This window comes from Drosophila arizonae, chromosome 4, assembly GCF_054131065.1.
Source record: "Drosophila arizonae isolate 15081-1271.41 chromosome 4, UAZ_ARI_1.0, whole genome shotgun sequence".
Lineage (NCBI taxonomy): Eukaryota > Metazoa > Arthropoda > Insecta > Diptera > Drosophilidae > Drosophila > Drosophila arizonae.
In genome coordinates, this window is record NC_142924.1 from 6,656,620 (window position 1) to 6,670,186 (window position 13,567).

The following is a 13,567-nucleotide window of genomic DNA, read 5'->3' on the forward strand; positions in this document are numbered from 1 at the left end:
AGGCCTGAGCACTTAGGTCCAGGCCAAGTGCCTGTTGCTTGGAAATTTACTTTAAATTAAAAACAAACGAAAGTAAATCAACAACAAAAATGAAACGAAAACACGACGCGACCAGCCGCCAACGCGCTGCAGCTTCAAACACTTCAAAAGGCGAGCAACAACTAACAGCCGGGTCCAGGGCCGGCAGTTATAACTGCCGCTTCACATTCAAAAGCCAGAGGGAGTAAAGCAAGAGAACAACAAATGGATCAGGCAAGGCGAACTGTGAATGCGCTGCAAATTATGTTTGCCATGTAAGCTAACAAAGTTTGTATGCGAGATTAGCCAATATAGAGTATAATTAGTCTTCTAATAAATATTAATAAATTGTAATATTAAAATATACATATATTTTTTTAATTTAATACATCTGAACATAATGCCAAATATTGTAAATGCAACATATTCAAATTTCACATCGAATAACCTACTCATGTAGGGTATAAAGAGCGCATGCTCAAAAAGAGCGTAAAAGTAAGAGAGCGCAGCCGGCAAAGAGACCATTCACACTGGTTAAACGAATGTTAAACACAGCGCGAAAAAGCTAATAGCGAAAAGCTAAACAAATGAATATATAAATACCGAAAAATTAAGGATGTTGCTTTATATACATATATGCTGATCAGGTTCGTTTATTTAGCTTTTTACACAAAAAAAATGCATAAATATTGAGAATTGGCTACAAGAAACTACGCTATGCGAAAGTGATCTGTTTTAATTGGCACTAATACATAAGTAATATGGTAATATACTAATATCGTTAATCATTTATCGTTTATCGTTATAGTTAGGTGATTGTTATTGCATTCTCCACTGTGCGTATTTGCGTTTGCAGCTCCTGAATATGCTGTTCGAACTTCTGGATGTCGCCCGTTATTTGCTGCAAACTGACGAGCACATTCTTCATCTTCTCACTGTCGATCTGGACCTCCAGCTCGCGTATCTCCTTGCTCACGCTGCCCGTGTTGGAGACGCACTCGACCAGCTCGCTGCAATGGCTATGCAACTGAGCGAGCAGCTTGTATGCCTTCTTCGCATGCAGATCGTGCTTGGCGCTCTGAAAGAGCAGGTCATCCGTGTAGTTGAATTGACGCTCCAGTTGCGCCACAACCACATTGAGCTGCTTCTGCAGCTGTCGTGTGTCGTCTAGCACTCGGAAGATGTCCTCACGCTGTTTGCGTATGTTTCCAATGAATTCGTGAATGCGTCGAGTGTATTCCTTGCGCGGCGCCAGCTGCGTCTGGGTGGCACTGCGCAGGGTAAGCTCGTTGTGCAACTGAGTTCTGGCCAGCAGCTCCTGCTCCAGCTGCTCAATTTCCAGGCGCACACGCTGCACCTGCTGTGTTTCCTTCGCTGACTTAAGGCTCTCCAAAGTGTTCAGCAGGGGATTACGATACTCCTCCCACTGCTGTGTCAGGGTTTGCCGCTTCGCTTTGGTTGCGAGCAGCAGCGCTTCGAGCTTGGCCACATTCTGTTCCGGCTCCGCTAGCACCAGGCAGCTGCGCTCATGCAACTTTACCACTGCCTGCAGGCGCTCCAGCTCCAGCTCCGCTTCAGATTCGCGTGCCTTCAATGCTTCGATGCAGTTGGTCAACGTCTTGCGCTGCTTTAACAATAGCTCGGACTGTGTGCGCAGCTGCTGCACTTCATCCGTCAGCTTCTGCACTGGAGTTGCAGCCGTCTCTGCATTGCTGGTCGCCTGCTTAGTAGCTGGCAACGGACCAGGACTAGGTAGCACCTCGCCCACTTCCTCTTTAGCCGGCACTGCCATCACAGCCTTTGGCACCTGCTCGCCGCAGCGCTCCAAATCATTTTTGTGCATTACGGAGGCAATGAGATCGAAAGCGGTGCCATCCACTTGTTGGAAGAGATTGGGCGCCAACTGCTCGAAATACTGTTGCACTTCCTTGCTGCGCTCTAAAAAATTGGCCCCAGGCACATTGAGATTCAGATGGGGCTTAAACTCAATGCACTGGCAGCTGCAGCCTTGCCTCCGCCTGTTGGCAACAGTGCGACAATACTGGGGCACCCAAGGCGCCTTCAACTGCTCCGACAACTGTCTGCGCACTTCCCGCTGCAGCTGCTCCCGGGCACTTAGGGAATGTGACTTATCAACCGAATCGATTTGCTGTCGCTCACGCGGCAGTCGCTCAATCAAATGCATCAGCAAGCGACGCAGCTCCACGGCGTTGGGATATAGAAAGATTTGGTAGCCAATGTCACCACGATAGCCTTGCTCCTTGCAACGCTCAGCCAACGTCGTGGCCACACTGAAACGTTGCGCCATGGCTCCACCTGGCAAGAACCGTGGCAGTTCCTGCATCGAAGGATCGATTTCCAGCAAGCAGCTAGAAACGGCACGTACCACCTGCTCCGGTGTGAAATTGGCCAACTGATCTGTGGGCTCGATGCTGTCATCGATTTGTTGCAGCTGGTGCATAATAATTTTATCCACTTCGTCCATTATTGCATTTATTTACGTTTATTTTGGCATTTTAGTTAAATTGGCTTGTTTTTCGATAGCCAGCAGGTAGTTATCGATAAGACTAATCACAATTTGACATTCACAGTGAAACGCAGACAAACAAAATACCAAAAACATATTTTATGGCACTGCATTGTGGCGGCAAAATTGAAAAATTGACAATGCTTACAGGTTTTGATATAAATTATAAAAAATGTGCAATAAAAATATACAAAATTTGTTTACCGAAATTTCTGTTAACAAAAAAAAAAAAAAGACGGTGGGAGAGAATTGGGTTACAGTTGACAATTATTGGTTTCCAACTTGTCCAATATTTATTATTATCTGGTTTTTGGATCAAGTGAAATTTATACATAAATATGCTTTGCTATCAGCGCTTATCCAGTTTTGTTTTGCTATTATTATTATTATTTTTTTTTTATGTTATTGCTTGCCACCCAGACATGGTAGATATGAAATGACATCTGGCCACGGAGCATTACGAGTTATATACATTTGCGAGCACATAAGGAATAGATATATGTATATATATATACATACACATATATATAAAAATATAGATAAATACACATATGTATACATATATGCATATATAGAGACTGCTGAGACTTAACTGGACCGATGGCAGATTAAATGGTTGTATAAATATATATATATGTATATATACACAATATATGCAGAGTTCTTCTCTATTCTAGTCATTGTTGTTGGCCCTCTTGATGATGATGTTTAACGCCAAATTTCCATCCTCTGAAAACAGTTCCACCGTTGATTTGTTGAGCACCAGAAAATCGGCATTTGTATAGGTCACGAAACTTTCGCGTATGGAACGCGGCTTGGACTTCCATTTGAGAGTGCGATTGTTGGCCTCCAATGAGATCAGATAGTCAAAGTCAGCCGCATCGCGCATTGTCCCGATCATGCGACAGGCGGCGAAATATTGCTGACAGCCCTCACCCAACTGCACCTTCTCCAGCGATAGCAGAAAATGGCGGCCGTGACACGACTGTATCATCGTCCAATCGAGTGCGCCCACCTGATTGACATTGGTGGCCAGGAAGATGATGTCGGTGCCCTCCATGGTGATCACATTCTGATGCGTGCTAACAAAATGCTTGTACACGTCCTTCAGGGCACCCTGCCACACGCACTTCTCATCGGGATAGGGGCAGAAATATGGACGAAATTCGCAGTCCTCCTCATGCGCCTTCTTGTCCGAATACGAGAGACGCATACGGCAGCCATAGCAGGCATGCTTGCAGGGAAAGATCAGTTTCGAGCCCACCTTCTCCATGGCCAGATTGCGTATATTGCTCATCGGGACACGGCAAACGGGACAGACATTTAGCTTATTCCGGCACTGTGAGCAAATGAGATGGCCTCGCGAGCATTGCATTATCGGTGGCATCATATATCCAAAGCAAACGGGACACTCCAATAGGGAGACCAAAAAATCTCTGGTCGCCGTCTCGGTCGGCTTGTCGCAGTCGCTGCTGCCGCTGCTGTTGGCATTGTTACCGTTGCTATTGCTGCTGCTGCCGCCTTCGATCTGGTCGAGCGGCGATGTCGGCTCTTGCTCCAGGTTGTTGTTGTCCTTGGGCGTCGCAACAGTCGCTGCTTGCGGGGTATCAGCGGCAGGACGCTGACGGCGTGATTGCATGATTTGTTCTCAATTGCACGTTGGTTCCTCTAAAATATATATTTATATATAAAATATATATTTATAGTTATATATACATATATATAAATATGTGTGTTTGTGTGTGTGCAAAAGTGTGGTAAGTTTGATTCTATGTCAGTGTGTGTGTGTCTTTCTGTGGATTCCTTAGACTAAAAGTGGAAGCACTTTTCAAATTTTGCGCGCCGCGTTTAGTACATGCGTAACGGGTATTTCCGTATGCCTATCTACCGAAAAACGAGGCGGGTTTCCTTTGTGGAGGCGGGGCGGGAGGTCTTTAAAAATAAAATCGAAACTTTCAGAGTTAATTTTTCGTACGCTTGGCAATTTAGTTCTGTTTAAAAAAAATTATATTGAAATTCAAGATAACTAAAATTTGTTCGTCTGTTTTGTGGCAATAGAATCATGGAAATGGCCTGGCCTGCTCTAATCAAATGTCAGGGCTCTCCTAAACCACCTCACAACCGACCCAGGGCAAGCAAAGATGATGATCATGAAAGTGTTTCCAAAGGGAAAATCGGAAAAAATATGAATATGAGAATAGGAAAATAATATAAACGAGGACAGTCGTGAATAGGACTTCGATACGAATCGAAGCCGGAGGAAACCCACTCAGGGACGCTGAATGTTTATAAAGCTCTCATCTAAACATGCAATACGCAGTCTATAAAGACATCGATCAAGGAGCTTAAGACGGTAGTGAAGAGAGATCTGAAAAAGATCGACAAAACTGGGGATCTTAGAGCGCGGATTGGGATTACTTTGAAACAAACCAAACAGATAGACAAAAGAAAACAAAATTTGTTGTTGTACAATAAAAATATGTATAGACTTAGAGATATCAAAGGATACGTACGTGTAGTGTTGCAAGGACCAAAAACTTGAATTCAGATTAGCTTTAGCATGAACCAAACATATAGACAAAGAATTTACTGAACGTTTAACAGAGATAAGGGAAACACAAAAAGAAAAAAAGTAACAGAAATATATATAAACAAAAGTAATTTTCAGCAACTTTTGCTTATAAAAAAATATGAAAATATTTAAGCCATATTTCAAATTAGCCTACTACACATATATATATATCCCTTCAAAATATAGTAGAAATATATATAGTATATAGTATGTTAAAAATACTATTGTAACAGCAATTACCATAAATAATTTGTTAGGAATTAAAAACTTAAAATAAATTTTAAATTTTATACACTTGATTATATAAGATTTCCAATTTAGGCAGTCTCTACTGTATTTGCGAATTACTGGCTATCAACATAGCGCATTACTTATACATAGCTTTAATTTCATTGATAAGACTTCTCAGCTTCATTTTTTTTTTACTAATCACGTTTATTTTTCTTCCTCTGTAGTTGTCGCATTTGTGTGTGTGTGTGTTTCATTTTGTTATTAAAACTAAATACATTGCAGTTGCATGATGAAACAGTAAGAGTTAAGGTCAAAATCAGTTCATTAACAATTTCCAATTGCATTTACGAAACAAAAAAAAAACAAAATCAACTTGTACGGGAGATCGATCTAAATTATATCAAATTTAAACATATTACATTGCTTTTCTTTTTCAACTGTCTTTTTGTTGTAGTTAAAGGGAGCACACTGAGATTGTTATTGTTTAGTTAAAAAAGAAAATGTTGTGTGTGTTACGTTTCGTTTTGGCATGAACAAAAATTGTCGCAATCGCTTACAACTCTCGAGTTATTACATAATTATATTATAATTATTATTTATATGTATATATGTACATATATATTTCTATATATATGTTCTTTATTTTCTGGTATTCTTGTTAATTTCGTTAAAAGTGATGTTTACTTTTATAGCATTTACAAGTATTTCTCTTTTTGTTTTTATTTTTGTATAAAATAATTTACATTAACTAAACTTAGGCTGCATAGTGTAAATGTGTGTGGGTGTGGGTGTGGGCGTGTGTGTACTTATGAAATGTATGCTTGATGTATGGATGTACGTTATGTTTTAGCTGCTTGTGTGTTCGCACGTCTTACAAACTAAAATTAAACTAAGAAAAAAACTCACAAAAAATCTTATTAAATCGATCTTGAATATATGTATATATGTAAATATGCGTGTGTCTGTGTGTTTTTTCTTTCGTTTCTTCGTTTTGGAAAAAATGAATACCCTAGAATCTAGCAATTAGGAGACTGACACAGAGACAGACAGACCTGACCTAACCGACCCTATTACATACATACATGCGCACATACATGACATGATGTAAGCTGATAATGTACCACTGTCGTACATGCATACATACATAACATGATTGCTGTATCATAATAATCGTTTTAGAAACGATTCATATTCCATATTCCATATTCATCCATACTAGTTACTCTAGTTCCCCCACAGACGCCGCAATCCTTAGACGAGAGATATGGTTACATTGATGCCCAGATTCCCATTGTCGGCAAACAGTTGCGCAATCGATGTATCAAACACCAGACAGTCCGAATTGTGTATAGCAGAGGCAACACCTTCGTGTATGGAACGCGGCATTGCCTCCCAGGTGAGGCGGCGTCGATTGCCATTTAATTCCAGTCGATAGACAAAGTTCTCGGCCTCCTTGCGCGACCCAATTAATTGGACAATGGCAAAGAACTGTTGATGTCCATCATATTTCTCTTGCTTCTCCAGCACGAGCATGAAATGATGGCCGAAGCAGGACTGCATCATCACCCAGTCGACGGCACCGGGCAGATTGATATCGGTGGCCAGAAAGACAATATCTTCGCCCTGCAGCGTGGTAATGCTCTTGTGTGACATCATCAGATGCTGCATGACTAGATCGAGCGGTCCCTGCCATTTGCATGAGGCGCCCGGACAGGGGCATAGGTATGGCCGGCATTCGCAGGTCTCCTCGTGCTCGGTCTTCTCTGTGTAAACGAGTGAGGCAGTGCAGCCGTAGCCCGAATGCTTGCACGGAAATTTCACATTGGTGGCGACCTTCTCCATGGCCAGATTGCGTATGTTGGCCAACGGGCCGCGGCATGTGGGGCAGCATGTGAGCTTTGATCGGCAAGATACGCAGACCAAATGCCCGCTCGAGCATTGCAATATCGGTGGCAGCACATAGTCAAAGCAAACGGGACACTCGAATAGCGATGTCAGATCGGCAGACATGCCCGCATCACCGCCACCGGCGGACGACAGTGAAGAGCTGGATGAGGACGATGTGTTCGCTGATGATGTATTCCCAGCACTGGAGCCGGTCGAGCTGCTCGTATTGGTGGCCACCACTGCCGTGGCTGCTGCTACTGCTGCTGCTGCTGTCGGTTCACGGCGTTTTGGATTGATTTTATTTGACATTGGACTTGCTTGCTTGCCACTAACTACCAGATGGGTCTGCCTCCACTTCAGGTGCCAGTGCAAAAGCAACTGCAGCAATTGCGACGACCCGACGAATCCAGGCAATCGAACTCTTCTAACGTCACCTGCCTCTTGGTCACTGCAACGAGAAACGTAATAACAAATGTGTCATATTAATTACAGTGAATACTTCAGTTTATATATACATTTATAGTATACATATTGATAATATTTCTTTTAGTCATGCAATATCCAGCTAGCAAGCTATTATTAAATGGATTGTCTAATGAAGGGTAACTGCATATGGGAGCTACAGCGAATGAATGGATTTTTTTTCCTGCCATGTGCCAAAACAGAAAAAATGGAAAATAAGAAACTCTGCAAAACGGGTTTTGAAATTAGAATTCTGTAAAAAATAGATAGAGCGGAAAACATGTTTTACACACATTGTAAAAGGCAACCCCCTGATTGATGAAATCAGGAGTAAATTTTGGCAACCAATCAGCGCTCAACTTGTTTGTAAAGCTCTAAAGCAATAGCAATGCCTGAAGCTACAACTTAAATAGTAAAAAAGGACGAAGAACTTAACTATTATTAATAATATTGAGCCAAATGCTTTTTGATTTCATAATAAAAGTTCCATCATTTTTTAAACAAAAGAAAAGCTCATAGAAATGAATGCTAACCTTGGCCAACGGCCCTTCCTCAATAAATCCTAGCCGACCTCTAACTGTACAAATTCTCTTGACAATGCTCAGCTATCATTAACCAAATTGTCGAAATATTCGTCGCGATTAACAATTAGATTTGGTGTTTTTTTTTCTTTGTTGTTGCTCATGTTATGTTTATTTTTGGTTCAAACTGTTTAAGAGTTGATATTGTATTTCTCGGCCGGCTTAGGCGCGTGTAGAAAAACGAGCAAATACACGAAAAAAAAAAGCATGTCTTATCAGAGCCGATGACAAATGCAGTTCATTAATGCTGACGGTGTGTCCAAGACATACGCAGGAGCAAATGCTTGCACAGTGGTACAAGATTCAAAGTTGGTAATATGAAAAAAAAAAAAAAAAAATGTTTAGAAATGTTTACATATCTTCTATGTGTATTGAAAAACGTTCACTGATAAATTCATTGGGGAGAATTGTTGAGATCCCAATGTACATGGGAAATTTTACTTAGCCCCGCAAAAGCTCTTTTGAGAGAATACCGGTTTCTCTATGACATTTCGTATCATTATGAAATATATGATGATCTTGAATGGAGCAGAGCCTTCGTTAGATTTTATAGTACCTAACAAACACATATAAATCGATATATAGCTTTATGAAATAGAAATCCACTATGCAGTACTCCAAAATTTGTGGCTGAATATGTGATTGTTTGAATGTGTGTATGTCCATGTAAGAGTGTGTGGAGCATAAACAAATATGAAGTGACGCGAGCTGCGTCAATAATATGGGCTTCACTTCTTTATTATTATTATTTTTTTTTTTTGTGGCAGCAATGAGCAGTGAGTAGGTGTAGAAGTAGAAGGAGGAGCAGAAGACAAAGAGAGAGAGAGAGAGAGAGAGCGAGAGAGAGAGGAGAGTTAGAGAGGGAGAAGTGAGGGGCCTAGTTGGTAGCGGCACATAATTAACATTTGCCTCTGTTGGCTGCGTACCGTAAGAAATTTCCATGTGGCGGGGGCAATTACTACGACTGCTGTTGCCACTGCTGCTGCTGCTACGCTATTGCTATTGCAGCCGTGAATGTAATTAAGTTTTAATTTTTTTTTTTCAATGAGTTTGCAAAATCAAATAGAAAACGGAAAGCAGAGCAGATATGTTAACAGCAACAACTAAAACGGAACAACAACAACGAAAATTGTATGTAAAAATAAACAGCTAAAAAATAATCATAAACGTAAACTTACAAAGCTCTGTGCACGAGGCGTCACTGTATGCGTGTGTGTTTGGATTTGTGTATGTGGGTATGAGGCTTTTATCAGTCAGTCAGCCAGCATGTGTGTGTGTGTATTTATATACCACTGTATATATAAATATATATGTATATCCTCGACGATATATGTGTGCGTAAATCAATGCATTTACAATTACAATCGCAGGTGGCCGCACTTTCAGGTTCGCACACGCACAACAACAACAACAACAAACGCACAACAAAGAGAGAGAGAGAGAAAATTAAAAATTGTTTTCGTCTTTAGCCACCAGCATTATTTTTTATTTATATATTATTTTTTATATACATCCACAGTTCGGTTCGGTTTGGTTCGGTTCACCTTGTGCCAAACTCGAAATTCAGGCGTGAGCTAATTTCATTTTATTTTTTATCTAATTTTTCATTTATACACTCGCGCACACACACACTCATTGAATAATATGGCTATATGAACATGTTTGCTGCTGCTGCTGCTACTGCGGCGGCTGATTTTGCTGCGTTTTGTAGTTGTTGTTTTTTGTTTTTTTTTTCTCAGCATGAATATCATCTGTTTAGGTCGCCTTCGTCGTCCATCGGGTTACAATTTACATACGGGAGACGCAACGCTAAAGGCAGACACACGACGACGACAACGACAACGGCAACGGGGGCGGGGGCAGTGGTTTGTGCTGTAGCCAGTAGCCGTAGCCGTAGCTTGAAAATTTGTTTCTACTCTGTATATGTGTGTGTGTTTTGCACTTTGCAAACGCAGCTCGTATATTATAATCTTTCTTTTTGCACCAAACACTTGCTTAAAATATTGTCTATTTGGGCTATTACGATCGCAAGCGCAACTATTTAACTATTAGCACGTCACACGCGTATTTCTGGCTATTTAATTTTATCTTTAATTTGCCTAGTGCTGGGCAAGCATAACAGTGCTGACTAACGTTGATGTCGGTATTTTTGGTATTTTAGCAGCACAGTGGCAGCTCTGCTAGAAACAATTTCAGTACGTAAATTTTTGAAATATGTCAATTGCTTACAAAATTCAACTGTTCCATTTAAAAATACAAATTTACCCAAAAAGAGGATAACTATAAATATTTATCATAGTATTAACTACTAAAGTAACTTTATATAAACTCTGTATTGAAAGCTTATCAAGCTTACTTAATGAACAGCGTACTCTGCTCTTCTTCCCGGTATCATAATAATGCAGTTTTATACTCCGCGGCAACCCTGTCGGGTGTAGCGTAATAATTTGTCGAATCACAAAAATAATTAAAAGGAATTTTTTTAACGATAATAGTAAAATAAATTTAATTGGAATACCATGTGCATTGCCAGCATGGCCTAAACTTTTGAATATATGTATAATATATATTCCAACAAAAATCAATAAGCTCATCTGTCATTCTTCGTATCTGGAGCACGGACCATCCCCCAAAAAGCACGCAGACCAGCACAAAAAAAAAAAAAACGGAAAAAAGAAAAACTTATGAAAAAAGAAGGATACATTGTATAAATTGTGTGATAAAACACTCGTCATGTTGGGGCAAATTCGAAAATTCAATGTGCTAATATTTTGCACATTGATTGCCATCTGTGTGGCTGTCATGAATGATCCGTATAAGGAACTCGGTGTCAGCTCCACAGCATCCGCACAGGAAATTCGACGAGCGTATAAGCAGTTGGCCAAGGAGTGGCATCCGGATAAGAGTAATCATCCGGATGCGGAGCGTAAGTTTGTACAGATCAAAAAGGCCTACGAGCTGTTGAGCGACACCGATCGACGACGTATTTACGATAAACACGGCATTACTAGCGAGGATTCGCATTTCTTAAAACAAAAACATGATTACAGCAACTACAATCGATTTGGGTTCGATCCAGTGGAAGAATTCTTTGGTAAGCAATTCGGGTTCGACCAGGATATCAGCTTGTATCATAAACTCTCTGTCACTTCCAATTACTTTGAGCATACCATCATACCGAAGAGCAAGACCAAGTTGCATATTATAATGTTCTACAACGATTGGTGTTTCGGTTGTATTCGAATTGTGGGAGCGTTCAAGAAGCTGATCGACACCTTCGAGCCACTGGGAATATCCTTTGTCACCATAAATGCCGCCCACGAGCCAACCATATTGCGCAAAACTGGAGCAGATGATATACCAAGAATGGTGCTGGTGCTCGGCGGGCATAGCTATGTCTATCGCGAGAATATCTATACACAGCAGAAGTTGGCCGAATTTATACGCAAGAAGATGCCCTTTAAGATCGGTCAGCGCGTAAATGATGAAAATGTCGACGAGTTTCTGAGTGGTTGGACAGATAATCGGGTGCGTGCTCTGGTCTTGGAGCCGCGAAGCGTAACCAGGCTGAGATATCTGATAAGCGCCTTTGCCTTCCATGATCGTGTGGCTTTTGGCTTTGTGGATCTAACTAGCAAGGCTTGTAGTCTCATGGCTGATCGTTTTAAAGTCAATCCCAAGTTAGATACACTCTTCCTGTTCAATGAGGACTCTGTGCGAGCTGTTGCTAGCATTTCTATGGCTGATATACCCACACAAACACTGGACAACATCATCTCCACAAATCAATTCCTTTCGCTACCCAGACTTTCCTCGCAGGATGTGCTCGAAGGGGTTTGCCCAGCCGAATGGAATAGACCAAGGAAGCGTTTGTGTGTAATACTTATTACAGAAAACTCGCCCGAATATGATATAGCACGAGGTGCCTTGCGGCATATTGCTCTAGAGTCTGGCTATAGCTTGGAGAGAGTTCGCTTTGCGTATATGTACAAGGAGAAGCAGGCAGATTTCCTTAATGCCATTTCGAAGGGCTCCTTCGAGGACAATCTATTGAGGCTCGTCGTCATCTGGCGGCGTGATAGCACCCAAATCAAATACGAGTGGGTGGACGGTGCCAAGTTGGATATTAAGACGGACGACTATCTGAACAATAGCGCCATCAATGCCACGAAACATGAGATAAATCTAACCATACAACGACTGTTGAAGACGTCGGAGGCATTAACCTACGAGGCATTCGTCCAGAATTTATTGGATGAGCATGCTCAAGGCATGTTGAGCAAATGGATCACTAGGCTACTCTACCTAGTAGATTATCTATCCGATAATATCGAAGACGAACATCTCTTTGCTGCCCTATCGCTGTTGGGCACCATCGCATTTATGTTTGGCATTGGCTACGTCATGATGTACTTTGTGCGCGCCGAGGAGGAGACTCTAAAGGCGCAAGGACAGCTCAACAACGCCGGACAATGCAACAAGCAGAGCAAACATGTGCCGGAGTTGAAGCTTTACGAGCTAAGGGCAGAGAAATATAATGGTCTAGTGCGCCTGCTGAAGCCCGGCTGTCGTACAATCCTATTAATAACCGATCTGCAGAGTCGGGCCAAGCTGATTCCTCCTTATCATCGCGCTGTTTGGCCTTATAGACGTACCAAAACCCTTATCTTTGGCCATATGCTCATTGAGAAGGGCTTGTCCTGGTACTCTGAACTGCTACGCTTGTCGCTATGCACAAATCAGAAGCTACAAATCAATCCCAGAAATTGTGTTGGCACTGTAATAGCCTTAAATGGACACCGCAAGTATTTCTGCGTATATCATGCCAAGCATCCAGAATGCGCACGCGGTACCAAGCGAATGATCAAGATGACCAAACAATTGCTGGATCGCAACGATGATCCAGAGATTGGTAACTTCCTGGGGGTTAACTACTCCGAAGAATCAGATGTCGAATCGAATGTGCTATTCGAGGACAATTTGCTAGATGGTCTCAGCAATTGGCTAGATCGTTTATTCGAGGGAACAACACACAGATATTACATCAACTATTGGCCCGATTTTCCCACAAAGTAAACTTCATAAAGTGTTTAAGTATGTGTAAATTACTTTGTCAGCCCGCAATTTCTTGTAAATCCTTTCTAGTCAATAATAAAAAGAAAACGAACAATCTACGACATATTATCAACTCTCTACTTGAAAGCTAATTCTGCAGCGCTGCAACAGATTTGCATTAGAGCAAGAAATCAGCCACATGATGGTGTATTAACTATTTGTATTATCAATCTA

The 13,567-nt window shown here is 41.4% G+C and overlaps 5 protein-coding genes across 9 annotated transcripts in view; 1 reads left to right on the forward strand and 4 right to left on the reverse strand.

The window, feature by feature from the left end:
• Window positions 1-196, reverse strand: part of Lmpt (four and a half LIM domains protein limpet) — a 71,690-nt gene extending 71,494 nt beyond the window's left edge. The window contains exon 1 of one of the 3 annotated variants that reach the window (XM_089467951.1): window positions 51-196. The gene's annotated coding sequence lies outside the window, so the exon portion shown is untranslated. The remainder of the gene's footprint in view (window positions 1-50) is intronic. The other 2 variants (XM_018006478.2, XM_089467952.1) reach the window with 2 other exon arrangements.
• A 457-nt stretch (window positions 197-653) lies between these two features.
• Window positions 654-2,652, reverse strand: LOC108613193 (coiled-coil domain-containing protein 22 homolog). Its single transcript, XM_018006490.2, has one exon. The coding sequence runs from the start codon at window positions 2,501-2,503 to the stop codon at window positions 827-829; it is 1,677 nt and encodes a 558-aa protein (XP_017861979.1). The 5' UTR covers window positions 2,504-2,652; the 3' UTR covers window positions 654-826.
• Window positions 2,653-2,794: 142 nt separating this feature from the next.
• On the reverse strand, window positions 2,795-5,266 carry sinah (sina homolog). The gene is made up of 2 exons (XM_018006497.2): window positions 5,059-5,266; window positions 2,795-4,213 (listed from the first exon to the last, which is right to left on the reverse strand). Exon 2 carries the CDS (start codon window positions 4,182-4,184, stop codon window positions 3,219-3,221), a length of 966 nt encoding a protein of 321 aa, XP_017861986.1. The 5' UTR covers window positions 4,185-4,213; window positions 5,059-5,266; the 3' UTR covers window positions 2,795-3,218.
• Window positions 5,267-5,531: 265 nt separating this feature from the next.
• Window positions 5,532-10,424, reverse strand: sina (E3 ubiquitin-protein ligase sina). Of its 3 annotated transcripts, none has more exons than XM_018006498.2 (2): window positions 9,457-10,424; window positions 5,532-7,683 (listed from the first exon to the last, which is right to left on the reverse strand). In XM_018006498.2, the coding sequence occupies exon 2, from the start codon at window positions 7,542-7,544 to the stop codon at window positions 6,600-6,602; it is 945 nt and encodes a 314-aa protein (XP_017861987.1). In that variant the 5' UTR covers window positions 7,545-7,683; window positions 9,457-10,424; the 3' UTR covers window positions 5,532-6,599. The 3 variants fall into 3 exon arrangements, with proteins under 3 accessions (XP_017861987.1, XP_089324883.1, XP_089324882.1); XM_089468757.1 differs by lacking the exon at window positions 9,457-10,424 and adding an exon at window positions 9,205-9,379; XM_089468756.1 differs by lacking the exon at window positions 9,457-10,424 and adding an exon at window positions 8,231-9,155.
• A 42-nt stretch (window positions 10,425-10,466) lies between these two features.
• Window positions 10,467-13,452, forward strand: l(3)80Fg (dnaJ homolog subfamily C member 16 l(3)80Fg). Its single transcript, XM_018006488.2, has one exon. It carries the CDS (start codon window positions 11,012-11,014, stop codon window positions 13,352-13,354), a length of 2,343 nt encoding a protein of 780 aa, XP_017861977.1. The 5' UTR covers window positions 10,467-11,011; the 3' UTR covers window positions 13,355-13,452.
• Window positions 13,453-13,567: the final 115 nt, after the last annotated feature.

Bases quoted from the DNA above. Each gene is read 5' to 3' on its own strand.
- LOC108613193 (XM_018006490.2), bottom strand. From the start codon at position 2,503: ATGGACGAAGTGGATAAAATTATTATGCACCAGCTGCAACAAATCGAT.
- sinah (XM_018006497.2), bottom strand. From the start codon at position 4,184: ATGCAATCACGCCGTCAGCGTCCTGCCGCTGATACCCCGCAAGCAGCG.
- sina (XM_018006498.2), bottom strand. From the start codon at position 7,544: ATGTCAAATAAAATCAATCCAAAACGCCGTGAACCGACAGCAGCAGCA.